The sequence below is a fragment of the Ursus maritimus genome, unplaced genomic scaffold (assembly GCF_017311325.1).
Source record: "Ursus maritimus isolate PB19 unplaced genomic scaffold, ASM1731132v1 scaffold_3, whole genome shotgun sequence".
In the NCBI taxonomy this organism is placed as follows: Eukaryota; Metazoa; Chordata; class Mammalia; order Carnivora; family Ursidae; genus Ursus; species Ursus maritimus.
This window is the reverse complement of record NW_024425563.1, coordinates 32,047,086-32,066,414: the sequence shown is the minus strand read 5'-3', so window position 1 is coordinate 32,066,414 and position 19,329 is coordinate 32,047,086. Positions and strand designations below refer to the sequence as shown.

The 19,329-nt window shown below is 43.3% G+C and overlaps 1 protein-coding gene across 1 annotated transcript in view; it reads right to left on the bottom strand.

The window, feature by feature from the left end:
- The window catches only part of WNT2 (Wnt family member 2), a 45,185-nt gene extending 33,098 nt beyond the window's left edge, over window positions 1-12,087 (bottom strand). Inside the window, exons 1-3 of the mRNA XM_040644072.1 lie at window positions 11,909-12,087; window positions 9,620-9,846; window positions 4,192-4,469 (exon numbers count right to left, since the gene is read on the bottom strand). Of these exons, the coding sequence (XP_040500006.1) occupies window positions 4,192-4,469; window positions 9,620-9,846; window positions 11,909-11,991 (588 nt within the window). The 5' untranslated portion in view covers window positions 11,992-12,087. The remainder of the gene's footprint in view (window positions 1-4,191; window positions 4,470-9,619; window positions 9,847-11,908) is intronic.
- Window positions 12,088-19,329: the final 7,242 nt, after the last annotated feature.

Below are 19,329 nucleotides of genomic sequence, written 5' to 3'. Positions count from 1 at the left end.
CAGAGGAATGATGAATGCATAAGAATGGAACTTAAATATTTAATTTCTCCCCCATTGTTCAGCACCTTCCTGTTGCTCCCCAGCTACATCCAGATCTCTGCGCGCGCACTCGAGGCTGAGATCTGGCAGACTCCAGTTTGCAGCCTCAGCCCCTATTAAGTCTCAGTTATGAACTCCACCCTAGGGCCCTCGTCATTCCTCAACTTTGATGTTCTTTCTGCTCCAGTGTCTTTCTTGGCCTTGCAGTTTCTTCGTCCTGGAAAGAATGTTCCCTATCTCAATCATGGGAAATCTTTATCTCCAGCTCCAACACCCAGTTCTGTTGTGACACAACCTTTCTCTCCTCAGCGAGCTGGCCCTGTGGCGGATTTTTCTGTCAATACCGGCAGCCTAGAGCGTGCCAGGCGACTGTTTCTTGTGGTCAGGAGCCTCTTCGTCTTATGCTTTTCTACCTAAGACTTAGTGCCCCAAACTGTGCCTTTCCCCGAGTAACGCTTTAATTATCTGTCGACCTAAATTTAGTCCCGTCGCACACAGGACTGTCCAAGCAGCAGCAGCGCCATTAGCTGGAATTTTCTGAATCCACCAAATAGAGGTTAAGTTGCTTCAGGCACACTCACAGTGACCTGACCAGAAGTTAATGTTTCTGGCTTTTAAAACAACGGTCCCCCTGTTGTTAAAAAGTAATACAATTTCATCACAGGGTGCTTTGAAAGAAAGACCTACACAAAGGGGAAAACATCATCATTAAACTACCTTCTAAGGGCAACTGCTACTCTTTTTAAAGTACAGAAACACTGTGTTTTTCTCAGAAATGCTCAACAGAGACCCCATGGAAGGTCCACGAGCACAGAAGGGTGAGCACTGCTGGGTTTGCACCCTGAGCCCAGTGTGTCACGACTGTGTGACTCTTTAGTAAGCCGAGTCCTCAGCGTGCCATCGGAAAAGTAGCAATACTCATGCTGGTTTATAACCTCCAGGGTTTCTTGGAAGATCAAATTGCAAAATGTGGGATAGCGTTTTGTAAACTAGAAAATATTACATGCCTGTTTATTAGTGTGTCTAACTGCTCCAAGATGAGTCTGTGCATACCTGGGACCATCAGACTGAATCCTAAGTAATAGTTCCTACTGGGTTTGTGTCCAGCTCTGTTAGTAAAGTCACGGATGACCTGCGCTTCACTAAAGAGAAAGGAATGAACTTTCATTGAGCACCAGTGCATGTGAGGTTCTGTGCTATTTGCCTTATTCTTCTCTTCCCACAGCACCACGGAAAAAGCCTTTTACAGGAGAAAAACGGAATTTCAGTGAGCAAAGCCCCTGGTGTTGGAAGATTAAAACCAAGGTGGGTCTGATTTTAAATCCCATATTCTTTGTATTTTCACTATAGTAAGAGAACTTCAGGGGAAAGAGTGATTGGAGGGCAGTATTTGATTGAATACATAGATTATTTTGATTCTCTTAGAAAAGAGTCTCTTAGAAAAAGGTCGAAGAAGCTGTGATCATGTCAACCAATTGTGATTACTTGTGACTATTTCTAAAGAGAAGACTAATGTTAAAGCCATTTTCAAGCTTATGAAAGGGAACAAATGGTGGATATCTTGTAATTTGTATATCTTAAAATATAACGTAGAGCTTTTCATGGCATGGCATCTTTAGACTTAAAAAAAAACTGTTGAGAGAAACTGGAATTTCCTTCTTGATAGAATGTTGGTTTTGAAGAAGGTAGATTTATGTTTTTTGGAACTTAACAGTAATCTAATTTAGATGTGGAAAATTAGACTCAATCAAGGATGAATTTTCAAGTATACATGACGGAAAAAAACGATTATTACAAATTTCGAGGCTGTGATAAACAGCACAGAGGCTCTGAAATGATATTACAGTACAGAGACACATGAGGGTGCTCTAACCAGCTGCTGGAATAAAGAATTAAACTGTTCAAATATTAGGGGAAAATTAAGGCCCATTGTGAACGGTAGTGTTGAATTCACTTTGTAGTGTCAGCTAAACATGATCTTGGAATCCATGTTTTTCTTTTAAATAAAACGCATTGGTCCCCCAGCCCGCATTTTAAAAAGTAGAAGATGTTCATATTGGACAATCTGGGAAACACCGAAAAATACAAAGAAGAAAATAGGAAGAAACGGACAGTGCTCTCTGATCTGGGAGGCTGGGGCTTTCTAGAGCCAGGCCATTTGGAGGCTTAGCTCAAGAGGCCTGCCTTCAAACACAAGCCCAGCCTGTTCTCATTTTGATTCCACAGACCTTCTGCTGGTAGGAAGGGGGAGCAGAGACTGGGGGTCTAATGACCGCAAGAAGAGAATTAGAGACGCATGTTTATCTCAATACATTTACTCTCATTAAAGTTCATATTCACTGACATCATGCATCTCCTTGAAAAAGTCTGCCCACCCACCATTAATTAAAGCCACATTTTAAAAAGTCAGTGTGTGCACTTTTATTCCAATCAAAAGTAGCCTCCTAAGTTTTGCAGACTAGGCAGGAGAATATCTGAGGCCTGACAGCTGTTCACCTCTACACAGTGAAGAATCATGTGATTTATATTAAAAGTCATGTTAAATCAGGGCCTACAATATAAAAGCTAAGATCTATTGTCTTGAAGAGGTGAAACATTCAAAACCTAATGGCCTATTAAGCAAAATTAACATTTCTTTTGATAAATCGACATTCTTTTGGTTACAGCCTACGACCATATGCCTTCACCTTTACAAACAGCCTTCTAGATCTAACTAGACACCCTGCTTGAATAATTAAGCAGCACGCTCCTATCAAAGACAACACATTTTGTAACTTATACATGTAGTATCAATGTCAAAACAAAGGTCAATGTAGATTTTTAAAAATCTAAACCATTGCACAAACAGTAATTACCAATAGTTGTAGGATTACACAACCATAGTCTATATTCTTGGCAGTAGTCACTGTAGGTTCATAAATTCATGAAAATAAGGAATGCTGATTTTTAAAGTTCAAGAAAGGTACTATTTGTAAACAGCTCAGGTCACACTCATTTTATTCCATGTGTTAAGCAAGACTTTCCTTCCAACTTCCTTTAAATGAGATTTGTTCTTTCCATGAGCCTAGTAAACGGGTTTTCATCCAAACAGATCTGCATTCTTTTCAATTCTTTTTTTTATTAAAGCCCTCCTGGGGACCTTTCAATTTTATGCTGATCTTTCTTTATATATTAATGGCAAGCACATTTTTGTTTTTTGTGTTGATAAAGGACAAATTATGGTTATCTCTTCTCATTGGCAATTCGATTACTCTAGAACGGTTCTGACCAAATATTTGATTAGCCAGTTTATGTTTTTTACACAGAGATAATGTGCGGCGCTCAGATTCTCTAGTTATTCTGGTCCTGTCACTATGCAGAAAGAAATGGCATAACAACAGATCTGAATACTAGCTCTGAAATGGTTTAATCCTGGGCCAAAGCACCCCTGGGCTGCGAGTTGAACCTGACTGCTAGTACTGACTTTTCTACTGACTCTCCCTGTGACCTTGAGCACCTTAGGGCCTATTGCCTCATCCAACAAATGGGGGTGAGGAGGTGAATAATGGCTGGGTCCCCACGGCCCAGGAAGTTAGTCAGGACTAGTGAGTAAGGGGCCAGAGTACCCCTTTGGGGCATGTCTTCCCCTGGTCCCTTACTCATCCAGTCCCAGAAACTATAAGGTGTGTCTTTTATGCATGAGAGTTGGGTCTGGTTCTAAAAAATCTAGAAGTCAACAAGCCATGCCTGGTGGGTTGCTTTCCTGATGAGTTTGAGAGAAGACGCCCTGGGTCTTGATCATCTCAGATACAAGCACTCAGTTCCCATTGGTACGTGGGATAATTCCCTATCCTCACCCACAGATTGTATCTTCTGTCTAGATGATACAGTATCCAGAGGGACCATAAAACACTTGACTCTATGCCAAAAGCAATGGGTGGACTCCGGCTCAGCTGTGGGAAGGAAGGTGGAGTGTGGGTGGAGACATTTCAACCCAGTCCACGGTTTTCTTTAGAATCTATGGCTGGGGCGGGGGGGGGTTGAGTGGGGCAGGGCAGTGGGAAGTTGTGACTGTCTAGCATTTTATCAACTCTAGGAAAGGTAAAGATAAGCTTGGCTTAAGTGATTTATACAGTCATGCAGTCTGTAAAATGAGTACCACTGCGTCCATACCTTCCTGCCGGCTCTGTTGTTGTGAAGGTTCATCAGGGCTCTGGCATCCTTTCCCTTCCTCTCCTTGGCGTCCACAAAGGCTCGGGCAAATTTGATCCCATAGTCAATGTTATCACTGCAGCCACCCCAGTCGAAATTGCCCTTGCTGTCCTTGGCGGTTCCCTTCTTCTTTGGATCACAGGAACAGGATTTTAGTTCTCCTTGGCTACAGGCCCTGGTGATGGCAAACACAACTCCAGCTGAGGAGACGGCGTAAACAAAGGCAGATTCCCGACTACCTGCAACAGAAATGCTTTCCTTAAACGTGGTCTGGAATCACTAGCTCTGAACAGCTTTCACCCTAGAGCTGTTGACCGCTCGCTCCGCCCTTGGCGTACTTCGCCAAGGGGCAAGAAGGTTCTGGTGTTCTTGAAGGATTCTCTTCTAGAGCCAGGGCTTGCTTTTTAATAGGAATGGTTTCCATATCATAAAAGCTTTTGTCAGGTTAGGCATCTGTGTGACAACCATCCTTAAGTCAGTTAAACGTATAAAAGAAAATGCAGCAAAAGCCTGTCTCACCCACTCCTGGCTTTCTGTTAACCTCCCGTCCTAGAGGAGAGGAGTATGGCCTCTGAGGCCCTCCTTGCATTTGCAACAGAGTCTGAGTTCTACCATTCTGTCATTGCACAAAATAGTTTGGTATTTGTGCTACCGCAGCTCTCCTTGAAAAACCCTTCCAAGCTTGCAGGCCTCAGTGAGGACACTCTTGTCACATAAACAGCCGAGGCCGAAAGACTGAATTCAAAGACACCTAGGGGCTGAGGCGGGGAAGAGAACTCAGGCAGGAGCCAGCTCTGTGCGTTCACACCGGGGAGCTCTGGCTCGGCATCAACTTTCACGAGTAATTGAGAGATTGTTGAAGGCAATATGCAATATCCTTGAGTTACATACTACGTCTGACTATTAAGGTGAATTTACTTTCTTCTGGAACACCTGCACTAATCACTGGTATTGGGTAAAAGACAGTGAAAAGCTTTTCTTTGGTTTTTCTGGAAGGAAACAAATTTACCGCCTATAATTAGACTTGGGCAAGAACCCTTTGGGGTGCTTTCTTAGAATTGTTCTTTATTAGACCACAGGCTACTTTCCCTTACAGGCTGAAAGGTACATATTTCAGTGCAATAACTACATTAAATTATTTTAATAATCTGTAGTAACTCATAACACGGTGTTGTGGTATAGTGACAGATATAAGGCTCTTTAGGGTCTGTGTGCACCTCATTTTTCAAGTGGAGCTGTATTTCATTGTTATTAGCATGCCTTTTTATTAATGGGTGCTGCAGCAGATATATTAACAATCAAAATAGAAGCTCAACAATCTAATGCCAATGCAAGGCAGAGAATGGAGGGCCGTGCAGTGATTCAGTATGTCAAGACGAGTGTGACTTTTTGAACCACGCAGCTGGGAGAACAAACCACCTTCTCGCCTTGAAGCCCTGCTTGTTTCCGTTTGTCATTCAGTGCTAAAATTTATTATATGTCCCTTGCAATATTTGCTCTGCTAGTCTCATTATTAAAAATCAGGAAAACATATCTACACCATATTAAATGGCACTTACCTCAGCCTTCAAAAAATATCTCCCCTGAAACCTCTAACCATCAAAAAAGGAATCCATCATGCCCTGTATTTAGGTAAAATCAATTACATGAATATTTGCCATAGGTAGCAGGCAGCACTCTCCAGGGAGAAATGTGATGGTCACAGAGCTGTTCTAAAGAGTCCCAGGTTATATTACAAGGATCATAGATTTTCTAAGTGAATTGAGATGTTTTGTAAAAGAGGGTGATTAATAGATACTAATGTGGCTTAATCTCAGGTAGTGGCTTTCAGATATATAAAATTTTTATGACACCCATTTTATAGTTTAGGAAAATGCCTTGTCCATAGCTACCCCCTTGATCCGCTAATGCCTGGCTTTGTATTTGGAGTGTAGTGCCTACATTTAGAGATGCCACGGAGGGGGGAGATTCCAAATGCTTCATGTATTTAACACTAGTCTTATTTTTTAAGGAGAAAGAAGAGCAATTTTATGAGGTAGTCTTTTAGGGGAAAGGTACGGAAGGTGTGGATAACAGAATGTCAGTGACCAGATGGAATTTTGAAAGCAGTAGAGGAGTCAATTGCCTGGGTGCAGAACTCGTCCTGGCATAACTCGCAAACAATGACATTCGCTTGTTGGCTGAAAGAAGGAAGAAAAATCACTGGAAATCTGTGTTTCCGAAGTAATTACCAGAGCAAAAACATCACCTTTCTAAATATTCTCATTTATTATTCAAACACATTACTAAAGAACTAGATGTCTATATATTTAAATACAAAACTTAGCACATTGACTGACTTTTCATTTTACCTCCAGATGTTTTGGTATCATGTAGATACGGCCTTAAGATGTTTTCAGTTAAGTGTCTTAGATGAATCACTAAAATGCTATGTGTGAAATAGTAGCACATTTCAAGAGTTGGCTTTGTAACAAAACAAATTTTGATCTTGGGCCTCTTAGAAAAACTGATTCTTTTTAAAGCCATCACAATATGAAACAAAATCCAAATCTAAATGGTGGTACTTAACTTCCTGATGTGGTTGAAGTTTCACTGATTTGGGGTTGAGAGGGATGCCTGTGTGGCTCAGGCAGTTAAGCGTTTGCCTTCAGCTCAGGTCATGATCCCAGGACCCTGGGATTGAGCCCCGCATCGGGCTCCCTGCTCAGCAGGGATCCTGGTTCTCCCTTCTTGCTTCCTATACTTGTGCTCTCTCTCTCTCTGACAAATAAAAAAATAAAATCTTTAAAAAAATCATTTGGGGGTTGAGATAAGTCAAGAAATGTCTATTAAGTGCATAGACATCATTTGGGGGGGTGGGCGGGGGATGGTTACCTGGGAGGGCAAAACACTAGAAGCTCTACATTCTGGAAAGTTACGTGTCATTCAGCTCTCTCTTTAAATGCTGGCGCTTTTTTTTTTTTTTCCCTTTTTCTTTTAATACATTATAAGGATGAGACCTACTCACCTTTTTGTTTTTTAAGGCTTATTCTAGAATTCTGGAGGTGTATTCTTGCAGGAATACTTTTGGGCTTACTACTTTGTTCTTACTGCCTATGGCTAGTGACAGTCGGTGGAATGAATGAATTACAAATGTTTCCAGAAATTGTTCTGTCCTCCTCTAGCTCTCTGAAGCAAAAGAGGCAAGTAAATGTCCTTCTTTTCTCTATGACCATGGGATATGTTATAACTTTCATGTTCTCCCCATCAATGGTGTTGGCCTTTGCCTTTCCTATGCATCTATAAGGACATTTAGGTTTCTAAAAGAGACCTTCACAACTTAAGATGTGAATTTCCCTCCAAGCAATTAATTGTAAAAATCTTTGGATAGCTTCATTGGAATTTCTTGATTATATCCAGGATAAACTACTTTAGGCCAGATTCCACCCTCCCATAACCAACACAAAATCATCATTGACAGTCATAGGAGTTTATATAAATGTCTAGGAAGAAACCTGGCCTTCTGTGAAGAATGGAAAGAAATTGTGGAGCATGAGTCTTTTCAGTTTTGAGTACTTTGGCAAAGCTTTCAGCTTCATCTGAAAGAACTCCGAAGGAAGTATAGCTTAGACTCCCTTATTTACCTGAGGTCTGACACTAAGTCGAGCTAGTACCTCTTCCTCCAGTTCTAACCTCTTCCCTCTCAGCAACCCTACAGCCAAGATTAAGGGATTTTACAAATGAATTTCCAGCTTTGCTAGACATGCTATCTTTAGGTTCCATGGGCAACATTGCTTACTTTGATTGGTGATCTAAAGGTTTTTCTTCAATATGGAGACATCTGAATGGATTTTTACAGACAGAATTTGGAGGTGGACATTTTGTAAATGAGAAGGATATTGAATTTGTAGTGACTGAAAAATGATTGTGAGTACTTTGGAAAGGAAAGTCCTCATACAGCCTTAAATCCTGAGAGCCTGTCTACAACATGCCCAAAGATCACTTGTGTTAGATATTTGTAAACTGTCTCTGACAAGGTCCAGCACTTTAATTGATTCACTGGTGAGCTAATCTAGGTGAAGTCTTAAAATTCCATGTAGCTGAAATTTACTATTAACCTTTCAAAAATTTGCGATGTCATATTGAAACTCCAAAAGGAATGCGCGAGAATATAGTTCTTAAACTAGAGAATAAAATTGCAGAATATCGCAGTAAATTAACTTTAGGGATACACTGAGTGAGAGCACTACACCCTTGGGGGATTTTAGAGACATTCAGTTATGCATTTGGCCTCATAAAACCCTAGGGCTGTGATGATTACATGATAGAAACACCCTCTGTTAAGCATTACCAAGTGTACAGCCTGGACGATTTTCTTAGGAATTGGGGGGGGGGTGGGCAAAAACAAGTGTCGTTTCCTGTTTCTGGGGTTCACACATAAACTGTTGTGTTTTCACTCAGATTTCCTAATAGCAAATGGGCCATGCTACTTCTTGAAGAATGCTAATAATGCCAGGTTAAGGGATGGGTATTTTTGACAATGAAATCTGATTTTCAGTTAATTTGCTCTGATTGTATACCAGCTACTTCCCATATTCGGAACTTTTAAGAAATTTATTATGTAATTAGATAGTGTTTAATGCTCCTTCTAAGTAAAACAGAAACAAAACAAACATACATATTTGAAAACTATGCGTTCATGGTTCTCACCCAAATCCTCCATAAATATTCTTCTTCCTAAAATGTGCCTGAAAAGCAGCAGGTGCTCACTACGAGTTCATCCATTCATTCACCCTGTCGCTGAGTGAATGATGCCTGCCCCAGAAGGCACCACAAGAGTGCGAAGAAGAGAGGCTAGTCCCTACCTTGCAGAATTTACAATCTACTGGGGAAAGAAAATGTTGAATTTAGACACAGAGTGACCCAAGTAGCTGGGAGGTGAAAGGTGCTGAGCAGAGATTTGTCTCTGCTTCTTAATAAACACACAGTTTTTTGTTTTGTTTTTTAAATACTTTTTGGTCAGTAAAAGATTTGAGTATCCCATCCTGATCTGCTTAAATCTTCTGGAAGATTCAAGTCCCAGAAAGAATAAAAAAGTCAAGAGAGCCCTGTGACTGCTTCCTCCTTTCTCCTGAAGACAAACTCTGATCCTGGAGGGACAGGCAAGGTTGTGACAGGACATGGATGGACAGAGCACAGAGCCAGGAGACAGTGCTCCTATACCACGCCCGGCCTCCTTCAAAACTTGAGGCGAGTTCCTTGATCTCTCTAAGTTGTCATCTGCAAAACAGGGACAATGCCACCCAATAGAAGAAGCTTCTGACTAATACAGTGCAAGAGAAGATGAGCAGGGTCTCTGAAGACCAAGTCAGGGGACAGCCTGTGGAGCTCCACGGAGGCAGGGACTTACTTCGGAGCAGGACCCTGCCAAAGAGGCCGTGATCCCGGTCCAGCGTGTTGCAGTTCCAGCGGTGCTGGCGGAACTGGTGCTGGCACTCCGCTGTCCACTCGGCCACGCCCAGGCCAATGGCCCGCATCACGTCCGGGTGCCGGTGGCACAGCTGCCGCTGGCGGCTCACCAGGCCTGGCACGTTGTCACACATCACCCTGGAGGAGCCACCTGTGGCTCTCATGTACCTGAAAAGGATCAAAACGGAGGTGAAACACCATGAAGGGCTAGGGCTGGTGCTGTGTTCCCCGGGAAACTAAAGAACTCAGAGCAGGGTTCAAATTGGAATTCTTTATCCTTTTGCGGATATTGGAAAGCAAGAAGCAGCACAGCAGGCATGGGAATGATCTGGTAGAAGCCACCCCAAAATGAAGCAATGACTGTGTGTCTTGGACAGGAAGCCAGGGCCACCTGATGATGCTCTGGCTGGGGTGGAAGAGTCAAGGTCAAGAGTGAGGGAGAGGGGCAATGTGTTTGGGGAAGAAGGCTTCAAAGACTTTTCCCCAGAAGGCTCTGATCTCCAACACAGTATGTCTGGGCTTTGCTCTTGGGGGAAGTCAACCTTTAGAAGCAGCTTGCTCCCATTTATTTGACCTAATGTTTAAGTGTCTTTAGAAACTGTCTGTATCTGTCTAATCAACACCTGCTGGTGTTATCTCTGCACAGACATGCCCTTCTTTCCTTACCAAAAACTCCTTTAAATATTTCCATTTTTCCAGCTCTCTTTGGCTTTTATAGAGAAGCTTTGGGGAAAAAAAATTCTTTCTATTGTTATTAAGGACACTAAATGTTTGGAAGAATCAAACAGTGTTATAGCTCCATAAAGTACTTTTGAAAAGAAACTTTAACAAAAAATTACATCATCATCTCTACCCAGATGTTCTCTATTAGTTGTGAAATGTTTAGAAAGGTACCTTTTATATAACCCAAGCTGCCATAGGTGTCTTTTGAAGCGATCAAACAAGGAGAATGTCTTTTTCTTGTATTTTCATTATTTTATATGATCATAAAATCGTTACAGCTGTGACTTCCAAAAAATATATTTAAGTGACAGCTGAGAGACAATGTGACAAAAAGCCTGGGCAATAAATAATGTTTATACACCCATGGAAACAGAAATAGTCATTTTATTGAAAAATGGTCACTCTGATAAATCAATCTTTGATCCTGTGTCAGCAATGTCAAGGCTAAACGCCTTCCTGTTCAAAGCGCTTAGGAAGGAATTGAACCCTTCTTCCCATCATCGCTTTGCCTTGCTCCTTTGAAGAGCTCCAGGGTCTTCCTAAAGTTCCCTGTTCTAGTCTTTAATTTGGCTGAGACTCCTTACTTTTGCCAGATTCTTTTGTGTGTATATATATATATATATATAAAGAGCCCACCATAACTGGTCTTTCTGAATCAGTATTTTAGTATCTGTTCGGAAACTTGCAGGTTCAAGGACATTACAGAGCTTACAACTCCACCTCTTTTCAAGATCAGAAGGAAGGGAGACAGAGTGGAGAGAGAATCTCCCTTTGGAACTTTTAACCACGCTAAGACCTGTTACATTTCAACATTCTGCCACTCCTTCACTATGCAAAATAAATCGCAGACCAGCATACAAAGGACAGCGAAGTTACTCTTTGGGGTGATTGTGATTTGAACAGAGTAGCATCTTAGAGCCCCCTGGGGCTGGATCTTCTTGTTAAGGTGGTAATCTCTACCTGGAGGCAGCAAGAGGTCCTTCCGCTCCACGGGGTGAAGCATTAGGAATGTGGAAGGACGGGAAATAATGCAAAATCATACGCTTTGCGTTGTGAAGCTCTTAACTGCCAGAATTGGCCCGTCGGTTTATCTAGGCAGTTTGAGGGGCGGGGGACGGTTGTAGTTTTCAAGGTGAATTTTCATACACACACGCACGCACACACACGCCTGTGCTACAGAGCTAGAGACCGGCTATCATGTCTTTCAACGGGATAAGAAATTGGCTGATTTTGCTGTCGCTCGTCTGGATCCAAATCAACCAAACATCCGAGCTCTCATTTGAGGGAGACTGGGGGGGGGGGGGGGGGGGGGGAGGTTGGAGTTGTCAAAGCTGGAACGGTCTTCTGTGGAAAAGCAAAGGGGCTGAGGCTGAGGCGGTAGGAGAGGACAGCAGAGGAATTTCGATAGCCGTGGCCGCGGAGAAGCACCACCGGGAAGGTCTATGTGGCTAGTGCGTTCCCCACTCCCATCTCCAAAACCCCCCTGCACCCGTGCGCGTGGACTTACCACCATGAAGAGCTGACCTCAGGGGTGAGCCAGGTCAAGAGCAGAGGGAGCCAGAGCCAGATTCCACCGAGAGGGGCGTTCATATTAACCCCCTTGCGTCCGCATCAGGTCAGACTCCGTGTGCGGGCGCCATGCGTGCCCCGAGCAGAAGCGCTCAGCGCCGGGAGCGCCTCGTCACGGCGGCCGGCGCCTCGCCGCGCCCCCGCCCCCCGCTCGCGTCTGCGGCGAGTGGCGAGACTCGCTGATAAAGTTTCAAACCACCAGCGGGCCGAGCGATAAAGGCCAGCCTTGGCCGCCTCGCCCACAGCCCAATTCCCCAGGCGCGGCGAGCGCGGGCAGCCCGAGAGCTCTGCGCGCCTCCTGCGCGCCCCTGTCCGTTCAGCTCCTCGCCTGCGGGGAGCAGCCGAGGGAGGGGGTGCGGCGCCGGGTGGGGCGGGGGGCGCAGGTTTTATGCAAGAGTGGATGAAATGATGGCAAGAGATGTCTGGAGATGAGGTGAGGCGGGGACGGAGGAACACCGCCGCGTGGCCTCGAGCACCCGCGGAGGTAGGCACCTTTCGGGAAGCGTCTGATCAGAGAGCATCAGTGGGGCTCCTGCCACAGGACCGGTGTGGCAGAAAGACGAGGCTACCCTCCGGCAAACAGAAGTCTCCGAGCGTGCAGTGTGGGAAAATGAAGGAGAGGATGAAGAGATTACTGTGTACAGGATGCAAGAATCCAGAGATGATTTTCAACTCATTGCTCCGCTTCTCTCCCAACGCCAAGAGGAAGAGCGAGTGGAGATTTGGGGCTGCCGAGGCGAAGCCGGGCAAGGTTGGGGAGGGAGGGGCCAGGCCTCAGGGAAATGAAGACCTGTGGCCTTGATTCCTCGGAGCTGGGCTTATATACAGAGCTCGCAGGGTGGGGAGCCGGGAGTCCATGACCCTCCGGACCTCACCCAGGCACCCTCAGCCAAAGTGTCTGGGGAAGATGCGGTCTTTACGCACACTCAGCTCCTCCCCGGCGCTGTGGAGCGCAAAAGATCACATAGGGAGGAACCCAGGCAGTGCGGAGCTGCGGGGGTCTGTGCTCCAACACGGGTCACGCCTTTGCGCCTTGCGGGGGTAAAAGGACCCTGGGTCCTGGATCTGGGCCCCCGCATAGAGCCAAGAGAGGCTCAGGCTCACGGGTGGAGCATCTTAAGCAGCAACTGGCTTGTAGCCCCGCCGTTTATCACCGGAAAGGAAGGAAGACCAGGAACTCGTGGCGGCCGTGAACTGTTCCATTGCTCTTTTCCTGGGGTGGAGGGACCCGCCGCCCGCCAGGGGAGCGTGCCTTGGGGAATGGGGAATGTGTGTTCGTGTTGAGGGTGGGGGTGGGCGCCGCATTGTTCGCAGTGTGAGGAGGGGTGGCTGTCCAGATAGAAAGGCCAGGCTCTCCCCCCACCCACTCCCAGGGCCTGGACTAGCCGCAGCATCAGCCCTTGCTGGGCGCGAGCGCGGTGAGAGGCTGGACGGGGCCAAGCTCAGAAACGCCAAAAACCTGAAAGATGCTGTCATCGCCACCCCCATCCCCCCCGCCGATCCCTGGCAGGTCCAGCCCCTCCCAGGCTGACCCAGATACATCCCTGTTTGGGTCCGGAAAGGGAGGGGAGGGAAACAAGCACCGCGCCACCCACGACTCGGGAAGAGCAGGGCTCCGCGCCAGGGCCGCTCCATATCGCTGGGCCGCGACCCAAGGGAAGTTCTGGTCGGTCTGTGCCGGTCGTGAGGGAGGGGTGAGGAGGGCCCGGGGCAGGAGTGGGTGGGGGTTGCGTTTCTGCTCACAGTGTGTGCACACGCTGGTTGGCGTGTGAGGCCGGGTGAGCGATGTGATAGTCACCGAACAGCAAGAAATAATCTCATTTACCTCTTTGCTTATGCTCATAAACCTCTTTCCTGGATGAAGGAGAAGAGTAAGCTACAGTTTACTTCCACTCTATTTTGTCCAGTCTCTTGCAGTAAATCCAGACACTTGGGACATGTGGAAGAAACGAGTGGCCCCAGAGGAACCCTAAGTTGCCAAAATTTCACTTCTACCAGCAAATAATGTAGGGGTGTGTATGTGTATGTTGGGAAAGGTAGGCAGCTGTATGCTTCTCTTATGGAGTTTGAGACCTGAAACTACCTAAAAAACTCCTCAACTCCAAGTTCCACCCACCTCAGCACCTCCTGTCCTCCCAGCTAAGGGCAGTTAGAAATACAAGGACTGTGACCATCAGCTTAGAGGCCCTTCCTCTCTGCCCAGGGAATTATTGAGTGGCCAGGACATCTGCCCTTCAGTTGTTGGTGAGGCCAATGGAATGACCTAAACCTGAAACAGACCTTCTGGAAAAAGAACGGACCATCCCCAAAGCTAATTAAATCCACTCCAAAGGACTTCATCCTGGGGCAGAAGTACCACATGACTTGCAGAGAAGAAATCAGCCTTGGTAAAAGGCAAAAAGCTGAAAAGTTCAAGAGAAGCTAAATCCAGATGTGAAAATAGGTCCACCCAAACACCCCTTCCTGACCTGTCTAGAGGCAGTCTGGACCAGATGACTTGTCTCTTCCAGATCTGTGATTACGTTTCCCTTACTCTCCACCCCTATTCACTTATGACCCATTATGAGCCCTGTACAACTCCTCTTCTTGCGAAAAAGGTCTGACTTTCCTCCTTCCTCATCTGTACCTGTTCTTCAGATGGACCCTTCACTTTGAAGAAAGTGTGTTCACTACTAGAAGTTGGGAAATGCTCAAGAAAGTTTGGGGAAAAGGAAGTTATTATAATCCTTACTTCTGTTGCAATAAAAACTACCACCCTAAAGAAGAGTTAATAAATAATGAAGTAAATTGCATATGACGTCAGCTATGCTATAGCAGATGATGAGGTAAGGAAAGGCAGGGTTCAGAGTGCCATTAGATCTATAGATGTCTGATTTTTTTTTTAGTTCAGTGAGAAATCTCAGAATTGACTGTAAAACTCATTTACAGTACACAGAACCCGATTCCCTTTCTGGAGATTAATGTTAGTTTGCTTATAACTTCGGTATAGCATCATAGCCAAATGAGTCAGTCTATTTTCTTAGTTAGATCCATTGTTTGTCTAATCTCCCAGGGCAGAGAGGGAACTAATTTACTACCAAACCATCTCCACCCTTTAAAAATGGAGAGTTACTTCTTCAACCAAGTAGTCATTTGTGTTTCAGTCTGAACTGGCTTCTTCCTAAGGCAGTGACTCCTAATTTAGCTACTCACTAACCAATGATTCAAAGGTCTAGTATCTCCAACTTAGATTCAGTGACCTTAAGTGAGAACATTTTGTATTAACAGGATGGGCCAAAATAGGAAAGAAAAAAATGTATCTTTTTATTTTCTAAATCTATGAGTATCATATACATTACAATATAGGTTATGTATCAAATAACAACATAGAATATATATCCTTACAATTTTTTTACTTGCTAAGTCTAACCAACTAAGACTGTCACATACATAACATAGGTTAATTTTGAAATTTTAAGTTTGTTTTTAATGCCCTTATAAACATTGCCCCTTTCCCTCTTTAGTCACTCCAAAATTTTTATTAAGTGCACTCTCACCTATTCTTTGTCAAAAATTCCTCTTAGGAATTGTTAAAAGTATCAGTGATTTAAATCTCAGTGTGCATTTAAATGTGCACCAAAGACTTACTTCTAACCATGAGAGAGTAATAGGTACCTGACTTTTTCTCCTACTGGAGAAAAACCTCTAAAACTACATGCAACAAATCTTTTCAGGCATTGGGTAATAGGTAGCACACAGCTGTGATCTTTGAGAGAAGGAAAATACATGAGGGATGCTCCATGACTATCCCATAATTGTCCTGGTTTTTCTGCTGAAAGGCACCTTTTTTTGGGGGGGGGGTGCAAGAAAGTGGAATCCATACAGAGTAGTCTCGTTTATGGAGAACTTGGAGTCTTGGGCTATCGAAGCAGCTGAAATTGGCAGGGCAGCATTTTTGAAAGTAGGTAGCTGTGAAAAAGGGGGCCCTAAAAGTCTACATGGGGATTCACCATGATTCCTTGGCCAAGAGCTGAGATGAATATGGACATGAAAAGACTCTGCCGGGCCTAGTAGGGATTGCCTGCTGCATATTATGCAGTGGTGAGAGACAGAATTCCATCTCGGCGGGGGTGGAGAAACTTCATGAAGCACTTCAAGCATTCACTTTAGATGTTAGAAAGGCCATCCCTTTAAGGGGCACACTTTAGTGTAAAAAGCATGTTTTAGGTCAAAAATTCAAAATTTTGTCTCTCCATATCACATACTCAAAGAATAAAAACAAACCAAACAGGCCAAGGGAAATTTACAAGAATAAAACCAACCCTCATTAGAGGAAGACAACATAATCCAGCACCCTCTTACGGAAGACCATATTGTATAATTTAGTGTTGAACATACAATAACAAAAATTAATAGGCAAGTGAAAAACCAGAAAAATGTGACTCAGACTCAAGAAAAAGCAGTCAAAAGAAACTGACTCTGAGATGGCCCAGATGTAGGAACTGGTGGGAAAAATATGATCACAATGAACAAATAGATGAAGAATCTCAGTAGAGAAATGAAAGCTGTAAGAAACAAATGGAAATCTAGGATCAAAAAGTATAATGTCTGAAATGAAAAATTCAGTGACTGAGTATAACAATGGAATGGGGTTGGAAGGAGAAAAGGATGATAAACTTAAAGATAGAAATGATCTAATCTGAAGACCAGAGAGAAAAGATACTGAAAATTAAAGAAATGTAACCTCAGATATCTGTGGTTAAGTGCCATGTCGTCTAATATACGTGCAAATGGAATTCCAAAAACAAAGGAGAGAGAAAATGTGAGACTACATAGATGTATATGAAAAAACACAGCACCGTATTTGTCCAATATGCTAGAACACATTTATTTATAGACCCAAGAGGGTCAGAAAACCCTAAGCAGAATAAATACAAAGCATATCAAACTGTTTAAAACCAAAGATGAGAAAAATCTCTAAAGCAGCCAAAGGGAAGAGATACATTAAATACAGGTGAACAAGAATATGAATTACAGCTAACTTTTCATTAGCAATAATGAAAGTCAGGAGACAGCAAAGCAACTTTTTAAAAATGCTTAAAGAAAAAAAGTGGTCCCCACAGAAGTCTATAATAAGTGAAAAATATCCTTCAAAATTGAAAGAGGAGCTGTTCTTTGTTTCTTCTTCCCCTTACCTTGGGAATAAGGACTACACTACATGAGTATGGGCAAAACTGAAACAAAGCAACCCTAATAAAGTCTAAAACCAACTCCTGACAGGATCAAAGTGAGCCATAAGAAAACTTAACTCTCCCTGAAATAACATAATATCATCCAGGGTCTCTATAAACTTTCATCCATTATATCCAGCATCAAACCTAAAAATTAAACAACAACAACAACAAAACCCAGCAAGCAAATCAACAGAAAAGAGAGCCAGAAGTAATTTAGCGTTTTGATTTGAGTTACCAAAATGACTTTTAAAAGTTCAAAAAATAACAGATAATTTTAACAGAAAACTAGAACTCAGAAGATTTAATAAGAATCATAGAACTGAGGGAGGAGGAAGGCCAGCTGTGACTAAAATTAAGAATTAGATAGATGGTTTGAGGAACTATCTAGAATCAGAACAGTGGACTAATAAGAAGAGAGGTCAATAAAAAGTATCCAGGTAATGCACAGAATTAAAAGGATTTAAAAATATAGAAAGGAAAATAAGAGATCAAGTGAAAATGTCTAGAGGAGAGAGAATGGGACTAAAGAAATATTTCTGAGAATTTCCCAAAATGATGAAAGAAAGAAATCCACATGTTCAAGAAATCTACAAACCTGAAGCAGAACAAATACAGGGAAAACGATTCTTAGGCACATCACACTTAAATTGGTGACAAAGACAAGGAGAAAATATTAAAGCTGCATGAAAAGACAGGCACAGTACCTTTGTGGGAGATACTATAAGCTAGGGCTGGCTTTTCAATGGAAACCATTGAAATCAGAAGACAGTAGAATGACATCTTTAAAAAACAAAAAAAGAAGGGTGGTGGGTAGGACTACTAAACAGGAATTCTGTAACCATTATAAAGATCCTTCAAAAATGAAGACAAACCAAAGATGCTTTCAAACAAAAGCTAAGAAAGTAAATATTAAGATAGTTCTTTAGGCTGAAGGAAAATTATGCCAGATAGTGTTATGGAATTGCAGGAAAGAATGAACACTGGGAAGGGTGAATTTGTGGGAAGATATAAAATGATATTAATGTTAAAACAGTTATTAAGTGATTATAATATCTTGAGAGGTTTAAAACATGTAGAAGGAAAATGTATGACATCACTAGCACAAAAAACAGGAGGGTACTCTGATTCCAGGTTAGATGGAGTATGTAATACCTTGTCTCTCCCACTGAATGCAGAGATACAACTTGGAAAGAATGCATAGAGAAGCTATTTGAAGACTATGAAAGGGAAATAGTAGTGGGTGGATTAAAGAAAACCAAAATTTTAAGTACTAATAAGTTAGGACGAGTTTCTTATTTTGTACCTCCTCTGGTATCCTGCAGCCTGGACCCAAGGTAGACAAACCCTTGAAGTGGGTACCTTGTATGAATAGAGGGACTGAAGAGAGAAGTTTCCAGAGAAGCCCTCTGGTTTTGATTCAAGAAGCATGAAAGGGACTCCTAATATACCAGAGAGAGTGGGAGAAATCCCCTCAGTGCTATCCTCCCACCCCATATTTCTTACACCTGGGGCTCCTGAAAAGTCTTATGTTGGTGTTGGCAGTAGTGACAGTAACAAGAGTGAGAGCTCACATGTGCATAAAACTGTGACAGATGAGAAAATTCCTCTCCAAAAGAGGGGAGTTGTGGTCTCAAGAAAGAAGGACAAAATTCCATTGCCTTTCCCCCCTCTTTTCCTTTCTCTTCTGTTGTGTGGCTCCAGAAATGGATATAGTCAAGAAAGTAAATGGCAGAGTGGGATCACTAAAGCCACGGTTTCTGGCCAGAGGACCAAGAAGGGGAGTCCTTGAGAACCAGAAAATATCTGGGAAGTCAGAGAGAATGAGGAACTTGGAAAAGAGACCCCATAACACTGTATGTGAACACTTGTGCCTATTCCTGAGCTGTACACATGTGGATTTGACTCTAAATATCATATCAAAGACTTTGAGAGCAGAACTATGAGATAGACTAACTCCCAGGTCCCAGACAAATCACTGTGTCTTATACATGTGAGGCAGGCATGAATAGTATTGCAAAGGCTTTGAAAATTGAAATAACATCAGAACGTGAAGCCACAGAAAGCTGGTCAGAATTTTCAGCCTGAACCCAACTGGGTTGATTGTATGCTAAAACAAGACTATCAGCAATCTCCATAGGACTTAATC